Raw genomic sequence first — 18,991 nt, forward strand, 5'->3', positions numbered from 1 at the left:
TATCGTCGCCGCGCCGCCCCCCAGCCCGCCCTCCCCATTGGCTGCGAGGCCACACGGGAGAGCTCAAAATCGGCTCCCTTCAGGCCATCAATCCCCATGGTGGCGGAGGTCTCGGCTTGGAAGGCGGGGCTTGGAAGGGCAAGCAAATTGGCTGCTGGGTTTTAACAGCGGGGGAGTGATGGACGTAGGCGCTGGCCAATAAGAGACCCCTGTTTGGGCGCCGCGCTCTGTGATTGGTGGAGGCCGGGGTGATCCTGGGGCGGAGGGAAGCCGTGCCCGTAAGGGTGCGGTGCGGTCTCTAGGCGGGTGGGTGCGTGAGGGGGCGGCAGAGCATGCCTAGGCCTCGTGGGCCGGCTCCGCCTCGGCGGGAGGCAGCTAGCGAGGCCCGGGGAGCCTTTAGGGCTTAAGCTCTGGCCTGTCCTTGGGGTCCGTTCCGAGGCGGGGAGCAGGCTGGCTGTTGCTGCCTGCCGGCGGGCTCTCCCTGAGTGCCTGCGAACCTTCCTCTCTCCTCCCGTGTTTCAGAGGGGCCATGGCAGAGGCTGACGGCCCTATGCAGCTGCTGGAGGTGTGCAGGCAGAGGCTTTCCCGGTTCCTCCACGATGCTGAGCACAGGCACTTGGCCTGGCTGCGGGAGGCGGAGGAGCAGGGCGTGAGGATGCTGGAGAGGTAGGGGCTGCCCCCGAGGGGACCTCTCCGTTTCCCGGGGAGCTGGCTGGCCTCAAAGCATTTCCAGCCCCTGTAAGTGAAGGGCATGTCTGGAGTTTCACAGCTGAGTAGCTGTGGGTTCAGAACGCAGCTCGGTTTTGGCCTTGGTGCCAAAATACATCCTACTCCCATGTTTCCTACCTAGCACTCATCCCCAGTTTTGTGGGTAGTAGTGGTTTAGGCAGTGGGGTACAGTAATCTGTCTTATGTGTTTGTCTGCCCAACAGCAGCTTTGGGGCTGAACCGGTATTAATGCCTAAAACACCATCACAGAGGAGGCGTCTCAAGAAAAGGCAGTCTTCCTGCCTGAAAGATGAAAATAAGGAGCCAAACAGGAGGAGGTAGGTGAGTCGGTTTGTTCTGGCTCTGTTGCGTGCCCTTTAAGAGGGAAACAAAATAGTAATTTTTTCCACATACACAGGAACATAAAATAGTTACTTTATTCCCTGAGTTAGCAAATACATTTAAAAGGGCATGTCAAGATTAATCAGCATTTTGATTCTTGTGAAATTTTGGGATAGAGTTGGCTGGTTTCCTTTGCTTCCATGTTTGTTTGGTTTGGGGTTTTTTCCGATCAGAAACAAAGAGTACTATATATTCTGTTTTCTTGTCTGTTTGGATTTTGATTTGGTTTTGTTTCAGCACAATTTTTGGCTTGAGGTTGCTACTGGTGATTACTCCCTAAACCTTTGTGGCGGTGCCCAAGAGAACCTGAGAATGGAATTCACTACAAGTGATGCACAGAAGTGGCATGTTCATGGTCACTGTTTCAACCAACAGGCAGAAAGGCTCAAAGGGATTAGTGGAGAAATTGAAGTGAAAATTCCAAGCAATTTGCGTAGAACCAACTGCACTTGTGGTTTTTAAACATGCCAAGGCAGGATGGTGTAGAGCACGATTAAATTGCATGTGTAGTCAGGGATGGCTGTGATGCTAATTAACTTTCTTAATGCCAGTGTTTCATGGTAGCTGGCTGTGTAGCTGCTCTCATCCTGTTGTCAACAGCAAGACAGTTAAAGTAACCTTCCCTTCAGAGGAGCATTTGTGGTGAGCTGAGGGCTGGCATGCTGACAGTTTCTGTAGCGTGACCCAAACCTCATCACTGGGTATGTGGTAGTAAACTATGTATTAAGGCACTTTAATTTTGATAACCCTAGTGAAAAACCCCACAGAAGTTGGACAGGAAGAGTTAGAACTAGAAGACTGTCAGAAACCAGACATGGAGGATGGAGAGAACAGCAAGAATAGTAAGGAAGCGTGGGAAGCTTATGTGTGTGTGTGGTGAAGGAGGGCAAGAGAAGAAAATGTTGCAGATCTAAACAAGGAGAGCTCTTAAGACATACTGTTTTCAGGTAGCAGCTGGATTGCTTCCCTGAAGAAGATAAGTCTTGCGTGTATTTTTCCTCATTTAAACTTGGTTTTGGAAAAGATGCTGATGCGACAAAATGCCTGGGTGGGTGGTCATTTGTCAACGGGAAGTTCATGCTGTGATTCAGCGTGTTGTGCTCCATCCTGCAAGGTCAGGGCATTGTTGTTTTTCTCTGTATGTATTTTAAAACTGATTTCTTAGTGTATTGTTAGTTACACATTTCCTGCTTGGTCTTTTTTGCTAATTCTAGCAAAAAGTCCCTCTTCTTGCTAGAAGTCAGAGTGAGAAATTAGAGAACAAGGTTGACAGGAGGGCAGAGGGTATCAACTTGAATACTGGCGGTAGGACAAGTTACTGCTTACTGGTGGTTGTGCACCAGGCGCTGTAAAACTTTGTTCTTACACCGCAGTGGGTTTTCATAGCTGTCTTTTCTAGCTCTCATGTGCTTCCACATTAGCTCTCCATTTTGTCCTTGTCTCCAATCTCCGCCCTTTACCTGGCTACCTCTGGATCACTTTGGCATCAGAAGCTACCTTTCTCTGGGCAAGCAAGGTCCTTGAGTTTTGGATTTGTCTACCTGATCTCCTTGACTTGCTGATGAAGCATTGGCAGTTACCTAATGCAGCACAAAAGATTCACTGCCAGAGTTCCCCAAGCCTCTGGGTAGTTGGTCAGTTTAACTGAAGTAATAGAGCTAGAGACAGTTACTGTGCCTGATGATTTTTCTCTTAAGTCGTTCAAAGAATTAATTACTCCTAACTGTATAGGTATCTTTTTTGCTGCCTTCCTCAGGATAACACTCAGGTCCTACATGTGTGGCAGCATTGCTGTTTCCCAGCCATGTTCAAAAACTGTTTAGAGCCATTTTCTTAGCACTTGGGTCCCTGCTTTCCTAGTGTTGTGCTTTATTCTGAGCAGCCTGCCAGAGAGCCTTCTGCTTCTAGTTGGGATCTTGTAGATCTCTACAGGGGAGACTTCCACACTGACTTGATTGTGGGAGACTGCAATATCTTTGATCCAAAATCCCTCCCTGTGTGGATGCCTATACTGTGCTGAAGGCAGAGTCAAGTTGGTTGTACCAGTGTGACTTTACTGGCCCCTGGTGCCAGCTCTGCCCAGGGCTGTGGGTTACTATCTGCGAAGAGCAACGAGTGTCCCAGTACCTCAGCTGCTGCTGTTTGTGTCCATGCAATACAACTTTTATTTGTGAGTCAGTGCCAGGCTGATAGCTGGGATGGTTGCAGTGAGCGTATGTGTCCTGCATTCCTGCCTATGGTATAGAGAGTAACGTTCAGCATAAAACATGTTGCGGGTAGCAGAGTAATAAACTCCCGTTTCTAGCCAACTAACTCTGACAGAGCACATCTGTGAGCTCTCAAGGTTCGGCTCCTGAATTTCACCAGTACTAAAGGATGGGTTGCCAAGGGGAATGGTGGAGGGGGGAAGCCTACAGGTTCACTTCCAAACTTGTCTGCTTTTTTTTTCCCCTCTAAAAATCATTTGGGAGTGGGAGACTTCTTCATTGCTTCATTTCAGATTATTTTTATTTAAGGCTGTCCAGAAGGAGAAGCAGCATCAAGCCAGCATCTTCCAAGCCAAGTTCCCAAAGGCGCTGCAGCAAATACCAACCCCAGAACCCTGACTGTCAGGGGGAAGAGGTGCCCGTGCCTGGCTGTGCAGTGACGTCCCAGGCGAGTGAGGCTGTTAGAAGCCAGCAGTTGCCCAAGGGGGATGCAGACACTGAGCTGCACAGTCTGTGTTCTGTCATCCCTGCTGACACGGCAGCGGGGAAGGGAGCCCCTGAAAGAAGTGCAAGTACCTCCACTCCCAAGGCTGCTAGAAATGGAGATCCTGCCATGCCTCAAGAAGGAGATGGATCTCCTCAAGGCCTCGAAAAGGTGCTTTTCCAGGACTCCGACAGCAGAATAACTACAGTGATGTCCAAAACACGCCGTTGTTCTGCACGCCGAAGCTTTGTGTGCGGCCCCCACAAGAGCCATAGGGCCTCCTTGGCAGAAAAATATTCACTGGCCAGCAAAAGAGAGAGCATGATCCGTCGGTCTATCAGCAGGGCCATTTCAAAGAAGGCAGCGGCGCGGGAATCATCCTCTGCCTCCAGCAGAGTGAGCTGTAAGTTTCTTTCAGTTGTCAAGTGCATTTCTTTGGCTCAGTCAGCTTCTGTGCTTTGGTGCATGGAGTAAGCAGCTGTGGAGCTGCTCATCCATATTGACTGTCTTTGGCTCCTCTTAGCCTCCTCGTTTGTAGACCTTGTGGCTTCCACTGATTTGGGGTGCAGTCTTCAGGTTCTCATCTGCTGTCAGACCAAGTCTCAGGCTGTGTTTTTCTGCAGCAGGTGAAGGAAGTGCCTGCTGGAGTATAGGCGAAGGGTTTGGAGGTTGGGTTACTTAGGTTGTGGGAGGGGAAAAAAACCCAAACAAACAAAAAAAAAAAAAAACAAACAAAAAAAAAACCAAAAAAAAAACCAGCAAAAGGGGAATGTGGTCTGGCTGGTTCTAGCCACATGTGTGGTTTGGCCCAACAGAAGAGACTATTTTGTTCCCTGGGGAGGAGCTTTAATTTGTGTGTCTTCTGCCAGCTCTCTGAAAAATGTATAGGAGCTGAATGTCTCCACCCCTGAAATTTGGCTGAAATTGGCAGAGGAACTTAAATGCTTTTTGGGTGAAGATAGAGAACCAAATAGCGTAGTCATCAGAGGAAACTGTTCCAAAATCCAGGCTATTCCTGGTAGCACTAAACTCCTGAATCCTCTATTCCCACTATTCCTGGGAAGGTTTTGTTTTTTGGACTTTCTAAAATCATAGCTTCTGAAGACAGATTGGCTTCTAATAAAGCACTGAGGCCTTTGGTATTTGGTTTTGTCAGCTTTGAGTCATGCTGTATCTAGGCATTCATTATAACACTTTCAGCTAAGTGGTGTTAGGGGGGGAATGAAATCAGCCTAAATCCACCAAATCTCTGCATAAAACTGTGTAAGGAGGCAGGAGCTGAAGTCAATTGACTGGGAAATGCTGTCTCTGACACAGCAAGAGCATGTTTGTGCGGCTGGAGCAGTCTGCAGGCAGAAGAGCTGCTGCTTCAGTTCTCTGCCTTCCCAGCCTACACCAGTTTGTCAGTGACACTTGAAGGAGGTGGTAGTTCTGGTGTGGAAAGCTGAGATGAGCAATCAGCGTGTTCCCTGGGAGGAAAGCCTGTACAGAGACCCGAGCTCTACCACGCATGCACTGCTGCTGTTGGGAAGCATCAGAATTAAATCCCCAAACTAGCTTATGTTTTTCTCCCCCAGGTCAAAGCTCCTTGGAAGTTTTTGTGGAAGATGATGGGACTAGCAGCATGAGGTGAGGCTACCACATAAAGCAGGCAGAAAGAAACCACAGAAAACCCTGCAAGGAAGCTGTATGTGTTCCTTTTATATTAAATGTGTAGGGCTGGTTTTGTAATGGACTGTTCAGGTGATGTTGTCACCTGGGGCTGGTTGGTATCTCAAAGCTTGCTGTTTAGGCACAGCCCTTTTCAAAAGTCTGTTCAGAGCACGGTGAGGTTAAGCACTGCATTAGGGTGAGGCTGCCAGCAGTTGCTCTCCCTGGTGTTGGCTGGCATCATGTGAATAATGTTCTGGGATTCCTGGCTGTAACCAGCCTCGAGTGCCTGGTGGTGCTGGAGGTCAGTCAGCTGTGGTCTGGCTTGAAAGGTGGGCAGGTACGACTCCACTGAAGGCTCACCAAGTTTTCTTTTTACCTGCTACGTGGAAGTTCTGTGGAAGGGAACAAGGCTTTTCAGGATGTTCAGTAATGCAGTGGTATGGTCTGTCAGAAGAATTTACCTCTCCACCTCTGTGTGGCCTGGCTGAAACAGGCTTGTGTGGATGTACTTACCTGTGCTTTCCTTGGGGTTACACATGCTGGCTCCATTGTACTTTTATCACCTGTAACTCACCCTTCAGAGCTGAAATAATTAAAATTGCTCTTCCTTTACAGACCTGGGCTGGAACTGAATCCCCCAAGTGAAAAGGTAAGTTTTAAGGAGCAACCTACAAACTATCTGTCTAGACATCTTCTCGCCTGAGTTGATACCTTTTGCTGAGCATTGTCACTGGAAGCAGGGGATGTGGCCAGGGATCGCTCTGTCATGTCTCTTCACGCCCAGCGAAGGCACTGCTGAGTTGGACAGTGCTGCCCTTCTAATGCTTAGGCAGCTAGATAAGCCGGCTGGCACTCTGGCTTCTGGTGGGCAGAGACATTTTGTGCCTTGATAAGGCCTTTTCAAGATGGAGCTTTCAGAGGTGCTTGGCCAGGTTCCCAGGAGTCGGCAAGCTTTTGCCTGTCAGCTGGGCATAGTAATAGACTGTGTATTTTTAGCCTGTCCCTGTTGCATGGCTGGTTTGAGCTGCAAAAATCAGGAGGGTAGTTCAAGTTAATGTGCTTTCCTTGGCCACTGAGGCCATGTATGCAGCAAGCTAGCGTAAGCCTGCAGTGGTAGCAGGACAAAGAAACCCATCCCCTCCTTTGAGCTGGCAAAAACATCCTGTGAATATACCGTAAAGGTACTTAAAGTGCCTAATGATGTTGTAACCTGAAACATTTCACAGGGACTTGTCTTTCAGGGCTGGAATATCTGTAGTTTGAAAATTGGGGTCTTCAAGGTATGTAGCAGCTGCCTGTCATGCTCAAGGTGCTTTGACTTTGGAGTCCAGGTTCAGTAAGGCACCTGCTCTGGTTAAGAAATGCTGGGCACCTGTCCTTCCTGCAGTGGCTGGTGTTCCGTGAGCAGACCCCCTGTTACTGAAACGAGCCAGTCAGCATGCATGCAGCAGCGCTGTAGCTCAGAGAAGCAGACCCTAGCCTAGCAGCAGGATTGCAGTTGGAAGTGACTGGCTTTTTCAGGGCAGCAGGTCTGTGGTAGCCTTGTTCTTTGGAGCAACCGTGCTAAGAGAATGCTTGTTTCCTTTTCTTGCAGATTCCTGAAGTCATCCTCGTTTCATGTGAAAGTGCACAAGCTGCCAGCCCTTCTGCACAGCACTTACCTCCTCCTGAGCAGCAGGCAGGGAACAATGAAGGTAACTTTGAGCTTTCTTGCTTTTCTTGCATGAAGCCCCAAAGAGACACAGACCAGGGAGTCAGCATGAGGGCTTGTAGAAAATCTGGGACTCGTGTTGAAACAAAACCACCTCTGACCAGTTAAGGTAAACTTTTGATCTCCTGAAGAGGTGAAACGTGCAATTAAATAAGTAAGGACATCTTGTAAATGTGTCCAAGCCTTGAGACAAATGCTGTCCTGTCCAACTTCAGTCTGCACGAGTAAGTGAGAACACTTGGAAAGGAGATTGCTCTTAGATGTGGAATCTTCCACATAGGGTAATGTTCTGTTAAAGCACCTTGACATCCATTTCCTCTGGGTTTATATTATGTGAGGATTTATAGGTCCTGTTTGTTTACTGTGCCTCAAAGCAAGGTGAGGGAGAGATTCAGGCTTTTTATTTATCCCCTGTGGGAACTATAGGATCTGATAAGCAGCTGTAGCTGCAGTGGAGGGAAGAGTAGCTGGAGGCCTTTTGCTGAGACACCTTGTGCATGTTCAAAAGGGTTTGTACAGCATGTGTACTACAGCATGCTTCACAGTGTATGTATGCAGCACTGATGTTCCAGGTAGCCATTCAGGCTGCTGGTTTCTCAGTTTGGTTACATGGCACGGGGCTCTGAGCACATGAGAGTTGGAGACAAGAACCAGAGCACTTCAGGATGCCTTGTGCGTGGTGCTAACTACAGCTTTCTTCACAGGAAGCTGTGTAAATCCAAACAGTGAACCCCAGAACAAGAACCAGGAACAGCCCCACTGTGCCAAGTCCCAGGAGAATCCCTCCCGCATCTGGTATGAGACATTTGCAAGGAGGAGGAATGAGCCAGTGGTCTGGAAGGACTCAGGCCTGGCTTTTTAAGTAATTTGTTTTAAAAAGCTTTGAGTGTTTGTTTCCCTACTTTTCCCCCCCACTTCTGATGTAGTTTTGAAATCTTCTTTGGCCAGGTCTTGTCTTGTGGAAGTTACTTGTGACTTCTTGAGCCTTGTTTGGGTCTGGGACCTAGGTCTGGCTTGGGAAGCAGACGCATGAGTTGATGCACAAACCAGCAAAAGTGCTTAAGATAGCACAGTTAATTTACAGCATAGATGTGACTCTGAGTGGTTCATAAAGGGGTGGTCTGGGAGTAATTTCAGAAGGCAACACGAATAGGTGACTGACCTGTTTATTTTTATCTTGTGCAAATGTCTGGAATACCTGACTGACTTCTTCACTCCTTGTATTACTGGTGTCTCACATGAGACTTCAGCTGATTTTTGCTTTGCCTTCAGTCTCCTGCCCTGGTTTTGCTGGGGTGAATTTGCTGTGGGTAGCGGATGGGAAGGGAGGCAATGGTAACCTCTGTTCTCATGCGGATGCCTAGCACTGTGTGATGGGTCAGAATATGCAGCCTTCCTCAGGGCTGCTGCTGGATTGGGCCCCAACTGTGCAGTGAAGGTGTTCTCCCTGGTTTTCCCTGGAATTAGGGGAAGCAAGTGAAGTAATTTCTGACACAGGTAAACCTGTGAGCATCCAAAGTTATTTATAAGGCACATGAAACCCTGGCAGTGAGTTGAACTGGGCTGGCTAGTTGCAAACACCAAGGTTATGTCTATCTTGTGCTGCTAATACCTGATAGACCAAAGACCTCTCGCCTGCTGAGGCTCTGGGTGGAGCATGAGAGTGAGCGTGATGTTGTACATTACTGCTCTGGAGCCTGGGTGTTCCCCTACTGAGTTGTTGCGTGCCTTTTCTGCCCTCCACAGTGGGATGGTGCGTGGGCCATGGGGCTCACTGAGTTGGTAGGAGGCCCATGTCCTCTAGCAGCGGTGAGTTGGCAGAGGGGAGTGTGTGATAGCAAGTAAATACTTTTGGAAAGATCGGGGAGCACAGTGGTCACCTAACGTGCCTCTTGCTAGTGCCATCAGGACAAGAAGCTGTAAACGAGCAGTGGATGTTACACGGAATGGGCAGCAGCCAGGGGGTCATACCCTTCCTCCTTCGGGTGACAAGCAGATTTCAGCAGACCAAACTTCTTCCTCTCCAGCTAGCAAGGTGAGTGGGTGCCATGGTCCTTTGCCTCCCTTTCCCTGGCAGGTACTGACTTCCCGACATCTTTTCCTCTTAGATGGTTAGACCATTGAAAAACTTCCTGCAGGCTGTGCAGCGAAACCAGCTGCTTGTGAGCCCAGGGCCCACAGGACGTGGGGGTGTCATAAAGAACTTCATCAAACGCAATACACCCACCCGGCTTGATCTTAAGGTGTGTCAGAGTCCACATTCCCTCGCAGGGCTGGAGGAGGGGGTCAAGGTTGGAGGAGTGTCAGGAGGGACTGTTTGCTTAGAAAAGCATAAGCATATTCCTACTTCGGTCTGCTACTGTGGATTAGTGCAGGTCCTCGTAGCAAACTGGCCTCACAGTTCTACTTCATACTCACCGGTGAAGGAAAACTGGTCAGTGTTGCCTTACATAGTTTGTCTGCACACACTGTTGTTGGCCAGGAGTCTTTAGCACCCATCCTCAAACCTTCCTCATGAGCAGAGAAATCTCAGCTGCTCTAATTGTAGTCAGCAGCAACATTTTTATATTCTGGGACTGTTGAACCATAGGAGAGTGGGAAGATTTTTCTTTGCAGTGGGAATCTGCCCTTGTGTCTTGCATAACTGGCTGCTGTGGGGCTGAAGGACAGACAGTGTGGGGTCAGGCAATGGTTTCTCTACCACATACTGGTGAGGAGCTGCAGCTAAGAATGGGGTGTGCATGCTGTGAAGGGGAGTTCTAGTGTTGCTTCCAAAGCCTTGATCTATTTTTTTTGTCTCTTCTCTACAGGGAGACTTTGTCGTAAGTAATGACACCCTTAACTGTGGGGGCTGGAAGATTGTAACAGCTGTGCTTCTTGCCTCATGGGCACTGACAGCTTTCCCCTCACACTGGCATCCATGCAGCTCCCTGTCCAAATAAGTCAACTGGCCACACCAGTGGTGAGGTGGCAGGATCTTTTTTCAGGTGTGTTCTGCTGTGTCTGGGAGCTGCTAAGAAACCTTTTGGCCTCTAAGCGAGGCTGCTTGCACTGTGCTCCTTCTTCCCCATCCTCCCAGCTGCTGGTGTAGAATACTGTCCCGGGCGAGAAGCATTTGCTGCTACAGGTGGTCACCTACAGCAGGAGTGTGCTCTTCCTTGCCTAAACATATTCTCTACAGCTGAAGGACTGAGGTGTTTCCCTCCTATACCTGACTCTTCTGTTCTTATTAGTTGAATAAGCACTGATGCCAAACCGGTTTCCTCCCTACTGTTCACTTCCCATCCTGGTGTGTGGGTGAATATGACTCTGACAGTGACTTCTTTGTTTAGCAGGCTGCCTAGCCTCTAGCTGCCTGTGTGCAAGCAGCCTGAGGGTAGAAACAGGCCCCAGCAATTGGTACAGCCTGAACTCATGTCCCTTCAGGAGAGGGAGCGGCAGAGACTGGAAAGCCTCAGGAAGAAGCAGGAGGCTGAGGAACAGAGGAAAAAGAAAGTGGAGGAGGAAAAGAGGCGGCGGCAGGCAGAAATGAAACAGTGAGTTGGGTCCCTTACCCCCTCCTCCTTCCCTGGTTCAGCACAGAATTGCCTTTGAGGCCTTTCCTGCCCGGCAGACAGCACTGCTGTACCACACTTTGTGCCTCCTGTTTGGAAGGAGCATTTAGCAAGTGGTGCAGCCTGGGCAGCCTGAGCCCTTCTGTTCATGGCTCGTGGCAGTAAGAACTGTGTTGATGCAAAGCACCTGATAATATCTAAACTTCATCCAGAAGTGAGCCAAGGCTCAGCTCAGCCGAAGCAAGTCAAGCAAAATAACTGTTTTCCCCAGTACCATGGCAAGTCCCTGTTCCCCCAGCATCCTCTCTGCTGGAGCAGGCAAAGCTAACAAGCCCCTCTTGCACGCATGGTGCCCAGGAAGAGGGAAGAGCGTCTGAGGAAGGCACTGCAGGCTCGGGAGCGGGTGGAACAAATGGAAGAAGAGAAGAAAAAGCGAATGGAGCAGAAGATTTTACAGAATGATGAGAAGGTAAGAAGGCTAACCAAGCTTTGGACCGTGCAGTATAGTGACATTACCTCGGTGAGCTCTGAGACCAAGAGGGTGTAGACACACTGCGGGTATGATACATGCAAGCCCTGGGTTGCTGCTGATGGTGACTAATCAGGTGGTGGGTAAGTCTGCATCAGAGACACTGAAATTCTCTGTCTAACATGAGGAGGCTTTTGTTCTCTGTACCTCTGCAGTGGTGCTAAACATTCCTGTTCTTACATGCAGTGTTTATGGTGTTCTGTGTTCAAGGAATGTGTCAGCATCCCTCAACTGTCCTGTGAACAGGCCCTGCCAATGAGACAGCCTTACTCAGCTCACAGTGCACTGAGCGAGCTGTTCACACAAGACATTACAGACAGTGAAGGTGTGGTACTTGCAAGGGGTTGCAAAGATGTGGTGGGAAAGAATAGCTACCAAGCCTGCAAGGGATGCTCATGGCTAGTAGACTTGGCTGTGTGTGTATTTGTATTATGTTTTTTTTAAAGCAGTGTCTGGCCCCTGTTTGGGGGCGGGCAGATGAAGAGCATGCTAGGATGGACTGCTCGTTGCTGTGTGTGGATGGTGTTGCTGCTTTTGTACAATCGCACAGGTTCTGCAGGGTTGAGGAGGCTGTGCCCTAGCAGCCTTTGGGAGAAGGATGGTTGCTCATTTTGGGGACTAAATGTGGACTGAAGTAACATTTGGAAAGGGTCAGCCTTAGCAGAAAACAAAGGAGTCGTGCTCCTTTCAGCCTTTCCCAAAGACTGAGCAGCCAAAAATACTCCCAGTCTTGACGAGTCTGCTGCTGTGGACATACTAGTGCTTTTGCTGCAACAGAGCTCAAGTGATGGAACTGTGTTGCTGGGGCTCAGTCAGCTCTCACATCCCCAGTTCATTCTGCAGTTCAGTTAGGCAGCAGCAGCACTGCAGGAGAAGTAGCAACCAGGTGCTAGAACCCCTTGTTCTGCAGAGAATCACAAGATGGGGACAGGTATTTTGGGGTTGTGTAATGGTCTCTGTGCTCCCCTCCCCTGTCACCCCAAGCAATGGGTGTCTCTTTGCGTGGCCTGTGGTAAGTGGTAGACTTGCTGCACGAGATTGGCACTAAATCCAATGCATGTGTGCCACTTGCTGGGCGTTGGGTTCTCTGTCTCATCAGGACCTGGGATATCACAGCCTTCAGAAGCAGTCCTCGTCCTCCATTTGGGCAAGGCTGTGCGGTGCGTCCTCGGGGGCGGTGGAGCAGACATGTGTGTCTTTCTCAGGTGCACCTCTCACAAGTGCGAGAAGAGAAAGTGGCAGAGGAGCGGAGCAAGAAAAAGCTGTCCAAGAAGTGTGGGGAAGCTGATGCACGGAAGCAGAAATGGCTGAGGATGGTAAGCTCAACTCCAAGTCCCTCCTGCATGTAGAAAAGGGAGTAGCAGGAAACTCGTGCGCTGTTCTGACTGGTGGGACAGGGAAGGGTTACTGCCTCTCCTGCTGCAGGGAATTTAGTGTCCATGCTGCAAGATTTCTGTCTAGACAGTTGATGTTGGGTTTAAACACAAGGATACTTTGGGCCTGTGTGGACAGAAGGGGGAGACTGCCCAACTGGTAGGCAGGCCGTGGGAAATGAGAATGAGACATAACTGGCATAGGTTGTCTCAAAGCATTTGCTTTCTCCATTTTGACCCACCTGAGCTGGAGGGTTACGAGGGTTTTCTTCTGTCTTCAGGAGGAAGACAAATTTGGGCAGCAAGAAACACTGCAGAAGAGGAGAGAAGATGGAGTGAAAGCAAAAGGAGAGAAAGTTTTGGAACTGAAAAATCTTATAGAGCAGCAACAGGTGGAACAAGTGAAGGAGAGGTATTAGCTTGTTCCTATCCTGGAGGAGGGGATTTGGCAGCAGGCACAGTGAAGCAGTAAATATAAATAGTATTGCTGAAATTGGGACTGTCTGGCTGTCCCAAAGGTTTCAGTTGCTGAAGCAAGAGGCTATAAGGATGCCTGAGGGGGTGGGCAGACATGCTTTCCTCTAACTAAATGACAACTTTTTTCCCCAGGGATCACAAACAGCAAGTGAAAGAGAAGGCCCTCCAACTACAGCTGGGGTCATCAGTGCTTACAGAAAAAAACATAAAGGTGGGGAGCTGAAGTGGTCTTGGAACAACTTCTGTTGTAAACTAGTAAGGCATAGGATACACAGACTTGTTTTCCAAGCGCTGTGTTACTGGTTAAGGTTTTAACATTTGCTGTTATGTTATTGGGAGGAACAAATATGATAAAATGGATGACAAGCCAAACATTATTGTAAGGGGTTGGGGTTTGTGTGAGAATAAGCCAACTCTGTTGATAAAGTTGGGGTTGACTGTTTTCTTGGTAACAGGTGAGCCTTCTCAGCCCCATCACAAGATGGGTGACAGCCATAAAATCGCACTTTGAAGAACACCTCCAAATGGCATTCACCGATACTTAAATGAATATGGAAATTAGTAAGAGAGGTTTTTTAATACTACATTCACTCACTGTATTTGGAGGATATGATCCCCATAACAAACTTCAGGTATCAATGGCTTCATGTAGTTTCATTTGCACTTGAAGAATGTTATTGGGTTAAAGTCAAGGCTGTTTGTCTGAAAATATCACAGCAACATTTTATTTTCACTCTACTTTTAACGTCACTTTCTTCTGCCTCCTTAATTAGTAAAAAATCAAACCCTGAAATGCTGCTACTTTTAAGGATAAATTCCTCCTTCTGTTTTTACTCTTGCTGCCCTTACTCACTAGGTCCATGACATTCAAACTCCTGTTTGTGCTATATAATTTTAATGAAGGTTTAAAATCTTCATATGCTGCCAGCAGCTGGGCTGGAGTGAGCCACAGCACAGGTCCTCCAGATAAGAGAGATGTTGAATATAATCCAAAATGCCTGCAGCTCTTGCCCTCCTGTTAGGTCTTCCCTACTGAGTAGAATGGGAGAAGAAACACCTAGAAAAAAGTGGTTTGGATTGAAAAGGAGCCCAAGCAGTGATATTTTTTTTTTTTTTCTCCTTAGGAGGAAGAGAGGCCAAAAATGTTGCACCCGCTGCCTGCGCAGAAGAGAGCCAAGCCTCCAGAATCCACTGCCGTGGCTTGTAATACCTGGCCCAAAGCAGTTAAGGTAAGCATAGGCTCTGGAGACATTGTCGATCTGGCTCTGAGCAAAGACAGGAGTTGCTTTATCTTTGAGTCCTGGGGTTTTGGTTTGTTTTTTTTCTGCAGAAGACACAGAGAAACCGAGGGTTTTCTTGCAAGGACCCCAGAATATATGGCTCAGTTCCAGACAGTCTGGTTGTTTTGCTTGGGTGAACATGAATGAAGAATGACTTAATTTTTGCATCGTAACAGGAGGAAGATCGACTGCAGAAGCCTCAGCAGCAGCTGGGAGAGGAGAAAAAAATCAAGCAACCGGAAGAATTAACTGCTGCCTGTGGTGCATGGCTGAGAAAAACTGTAAAGGTGAGTCCTGGTTGCAGCCGAGCGCTCAAATAACACGAGTCTGTGGTATCTAATTGGCTCCTGCGGTTGGAGCCAGCCTGCAGATTTGTTATCCATCAGTGATGGCGCAGGAAATGCAACAGTCAAGTGCAGGCTGTTGGTGTTTAACAGGCCTCTGTGCAGAGGAGGGGATGTATGTCTGTCTTGGGTGCTTGGTGGAGAGCTCAGCACGGGGAACATGAAGGAAAAAGTGCTTCGTCTTGGAAAAGATGTCGGAAATGGCCACAGGATGGCAGCGCACCATGAGGCGTCAGCTTAGCCTGCAGCAACCCTGATTCTGGCTGGCTGTTGGGTCTCCAGGGACTGTTTGAATTGGAGCTGCTTAAACCTGGTAACTGCTGGAGGGGTGGAGGTAAAAGCTGCTCAGAGTCGAACAGACTTGAGTACTGCCTCTGCCAGTAAACCTGCTTGTCTCTGGGCTGACTGACTCCTTGACTTCTCCATGCTGTGACTCATGTCAGAGCTCTGGAGGATGAAAACCAGATCTGCCGGGAAACACATGAAAGGGTTCAAGTGGTAGAGCCATGTGTGCAAAAGCCAAGTACTTAGACATACACAGTGTGTTCTTCCAGGGCTTTTATTCAAAAAACAGGAGGGAAAGGGGTTAAAAGGGGTTATCAAGTCACTGAGCACAGTGACAGTTTTTGTATTTGTACAGACATGTGTGTATTTCTGTATTCCTTTAATGGATAGTCCTGCAGAATTAGGTTTGCCTTCCCAGAGGGTCAGCACCTCTAGGTTGTCCTGTACGACAAAAGGCCGTCCTGTCTCTAGTCATCCCTGTTCCTCACCACAAAAGGTATCGCCGACCTTTGGCTTGCGCTCTTCTGACCTGCAGTTTCAGTGTGAAACAGAGGCCTGGCTGGGTACTGGCAGGCTCTTCTGGCAGCTTGGAGCCACAGGGTGGGCAATTGGCTGTTTCAGCCCTGTGTTTGCAGTCCCTGCTGCAGCACACAGTCCTGCGCTACAGCCTGGCTTTCAGCGGTCCATGGCTTCTAAGCAAAGTTCAGTTAAAAAAAGACAAAGAGGATTTGAGCATTTCTACATCTCAACCCAAAGTCATCTGTTGAGTAGGAATATTATAGATCTTCCAGTTAATGTGTAGATCAAAGGCTTCCCGTACAGGGGCAGGTGACCTTTTCATCTCTCTCCTGTTTTTTGACCTAGGGGTGAAAATGAACATGTGGTGCATCTGCTCTAGGAAGCGAGCCGTTGGCTCTCGTTTCTGGCTGCGCTCCCTTTACAGTGAAGTTCCTTGCCCAGCCTGTGGCATTGGGAGCGCACCTCTTAACTTGTGGCTTGTGCTCAGTGTGAGGGGACTGCCGAAGTAGCTGGACAGCATCTCGCTGCGGGCTCTGCGCTGGGACCAGAGCACAGCCTGCTCATCTTGCTGGTGTCAGGGCTTTGAGGTGCCTGCAAAGGGTCAGGCTGCATGGGTCGGGTGGTCAGCCTGCCCTGGCTGCTCTCCTGCCCGATTGCAAGGTCTGCTTCCTCTTCTGATCAGTGCTTATCTCTGTGATTTCAGAAACCTATCTCCCCATCCTACTTAAGACCCTTGAAGGGCACAAAGGCATCCAGATCCCCAAAGGTAAACAAAAATAACTATGGGATGGATCTGAACAGTGACGATTCCACAGATGATGAGAATCAACCTCGGAAGCCTGTCCCTGCCTGGGCTGATGGTAGGTGCCAAGTCTGGTTTGGCTTCCTTGAATTCATTCCCTGGGAAGCTGGAGCTTTCCCGATTCGCTTGGTGCGATCTCAGGTTCCCCAAAGCGCAGTCCAGGAAACTTCAGCAGTGCTGGCAGCTGCTGGCTTCAAGCATGAGGGGGACTGGAGCTGCTTTCCTGCAAGTGCTCTCGTGTTGAAGTTAAACCCAAGTCCTTCATGCATGTGTTTGGATCTGAGGGTGTGAAAAGAGTGGTGAAGGCTCTGCTAGTAATGAGGCAGCCGGCCTCCCTCAGGGGAACCAAGGTGTGGTGGGTGTGGGGTGTGCCTTGTGTGCCGAGTGGCTTGAAACAAGCACTGCTGGCAACCTGGAGGTGGGTGTGGAGTTCAGAGCTTTGCAGTGAGCAAGTAAACCTGTTATTCACACTTGCTGCACAGGTAGTAGTTTTTCAGGTGTGGAAGAAGAGTCCCTGTCCTGCAGGGAAAGGGAACCTTAAGCAGAGTGCTGAAAACTTACTCGAGTCTCTTCCCCAATATGGTTGTTTCCATAGGGTCTCAGCTTAATCAAGCCATTTTACACCAATACTATCACCCGGTGAATGTTGACCAACTCTTTGGTCTAATTCCAAGCCCTAAGCTGGAGGATATTTTTGGCAAGAGCAAACCCAGATACTTCAAGCGCACAAGCTCAGCAGTTTGGCATTCCCCACCTGGGACCAAATCTACCTGTGGCCCATGTTGCAACTTCAAGAGCTGAGAAACTGCAGAGAGACGTGTTTTTATAATAATATGGTGTATCTGTTTTCTTAGCATGCAGCATATTTACAGTGTTAAGCTTTTTTTTAGAAAAATGAAAATATTTAATAAAATCCCTTTGCAATAAAGGCTATCAGTGTTTCTCTCCTCTCTCCCCACGCCCTCTCCCTGCCATGGTGGGATGGTACTTCTGGATGGCTGACTTGAGATCGATGGCTGTGGTTTCTGCAAGTGAAAATGCAGATGTTTGAAGATGTGACATTGCACCATTACATATTCCTGCAGATCACTTGCAGAATCTTACACAAGGAAGCTGTGAAATTGCTGTAGGGAAGATTCAAATTTTTTAATCAACCTGAGCAGGTAATATTTTCATAACGCATTTTGTATATTTATGTATTTAACAATGCTTCTATCTGCAAGTAGTTTTTCCTTCAAGAATTCTTGTGACCTCTTGTTAGTCTGAGCCAGAATCTTTTTCCTGCAGTTAGAAAAATCTGCTTGAACTGCTAAAGCAATGTCTAAATGTCTTGTTGCTGTTCTTTTCTAATGGAAAAATGAAGCCTGGGGTAAGTTTTTGGTCCTGTTTTTCTAGGAGGCTTTAGCATACAGCCTTGCTTGGGCAGAAGGGAGATGTAGTTGGAAGCTGTGGCTAGGAAAGGGTAAGCAGTGCAATGATTTCTGTAGGAGTGTGTTGGCATTGCCCGCTGCGTGCTCCCCTGCCTGTGTGCACCCTGGGGCGTGCTCCGTGGCAGCAGGCATCTCCTGGCTCCTGCAGCGCATCCCAAGCCCAGGCCGGTGGTTGCCTGGGGACAGCTGTGGCATGCTGTGGTGGTGGTGGAGGGTCCCGAGGCCCCACAGAGCTGTGTGGGGACAGCTGTGCACCAGTGCTGGGTCTTGGCTGCCCTTACAGGCCCTGGAGTGCTAGCTGGTGTAGCTGGCGGCATTCCAAGAGAGATTTGGCTAGCTAAACCCTGCTGACCGTAGCAATGAGGAAGATGCTTAGATGAAAAGGGAAAGTCCCCAAGTCGGAGCCAAGTCCCACACTTGCCAAAATAACCTTTCCTTCCTCTTTCTTCAGTTGTCCCATCTCGAGCTGCGCTGTCTAGCACAAACGTGAGCACAGTGGAGGGACTCCCCCCTGCCCTGGGTGGTGTGGCGTGTTGCCCTGGGATCCCTCCTGCAGGCTGGGGCTGTTCCCTTTTGCTGTGTGATCAGAGCTGTGACCTGCCTCGAGGAGGAGGAGGGTCCCTAGCCCATGCAGCCCTGCCCAGACCCTGGTACTGGGCTGGCGATCTGCCTCCCCCTTCGGCTGCAGGCTGCCAAGAGCAAACGCAGAGATGTGGCCGTGGGCCTGTTCAGAGCGCTCTAGGCCTGCTTACCTCTGCCAGAGTGGTTTTGGGGAGCTTTATGGTGGAGTTGGAGGGTTTGGAATAGAGGAGTTTGCAGGTGTCATGGTGGAAGTGTCTTGCAGGCTGTTAGAGCTTTTGGTGGGTCTCTAGAGCTCTGAACTCTGCAGAGCCAGTGATAGCAGCTGGGATGAGCTTTGCAGAGGCACAGAGCAGCTCAGCATGTGCCAGCAGAGCTCTGCAGCCACTAAAGGCTGTGTGAAGCTGCTTTTGGCTGCTGGATTGCATCCCTGCTCCTGGGAGTAGTTCTGTTTCTGTTCACCTTGGGCTCCCCACCCACCCCCCCCCTGCATCCCACTGAATGCTTGTGGGGCTCTCAGTGACTCTTTCCCTTCTTGGCTGGTCTCTCTTGGGTCCCCCTGAGCTCTCTGGGCTTATCTCTGTGTCTTTTGGGGTCTCCTGGGTCCCTCCAGGGTTTCAGTGTCCCTTAGGTCTTTCAACCCCTCTCAGTAGT

At 49.2% G+C, this 18,991-nt stretch overlaps 1 protein-coding gene across 6 annotated transcripts; it reads left to right on the forward strand.

The window, feature by feature from the left end:
* Positions 1-277: 277 nt before the first annotated feature.
* Positions 278-17,461, forward strand: LOC119154931 (inner centromere protein-like). 6 transcript variants are annotated; one of them, XM_037402964.1, is made up of 20 exons: positions 278-310; positions 523-666; positions 933-1,046; positions 3,627-4,204; positions 5,379-5,430; positions 6,070-6,103; positions 7,049-7,148; positions 7,870-7,960; positions 9,065-9,200; positions 9,274-9,408; positions 9,976-9,987; positions 10,592-10,701; positions 11,077-11,188; positions 12,454-12,564; positions 12,903-13,033; positions 13,231-13,309; positions 14,223-14,327; positions 14,555-14,665; positions 16,230-16,386; positions 16,924-17,459. In XM_037402964.1, exons 2-20 carry the CDS (start codon positions 530-532, stop codon positions 17,127-17,129), a joined length of 2,511 nt encoding a protein of 836 aa, XP_037258861.1. In that variant the 5' UTR covers positions 278-310; positions 523-529; the 3' UTR covers positions 17,130-17,459. The 6 variants fall into 6 exon arrangements, with proteins under 6 accessions (XP_037258861.1, XP_037258863.1, XP_037258862.1 ...); XM_037402966.1 differs by lacking the exon at positions 278-310 and having other exon boundaries at positions 319-666; positions 9,074-9,200; positions 16,924-17,461; XM_037402965.1 differs by lacking the exon at positions 278-310 and having other exon boundaries at positions 319-666; positions 936-1,046; positions 16,924-17,460.
* The last annotated feature ends 1,530 nt before the right edge of the window (positions 17,462-18,991 follow it).

This window comes from Falco rusticolus, chromosome 10 (genome assembly GCF_015220075.1).
Source record: "Falco rusticolus isolate bFalRus1 chromosome 10, bFalRus1.pri, whole genome shotgun sequence".
NCBI lineage: Eukaryota > Metazoa > Chordata > Aves > Falconiformes > Falconidae > Falco > Falco rusticolus.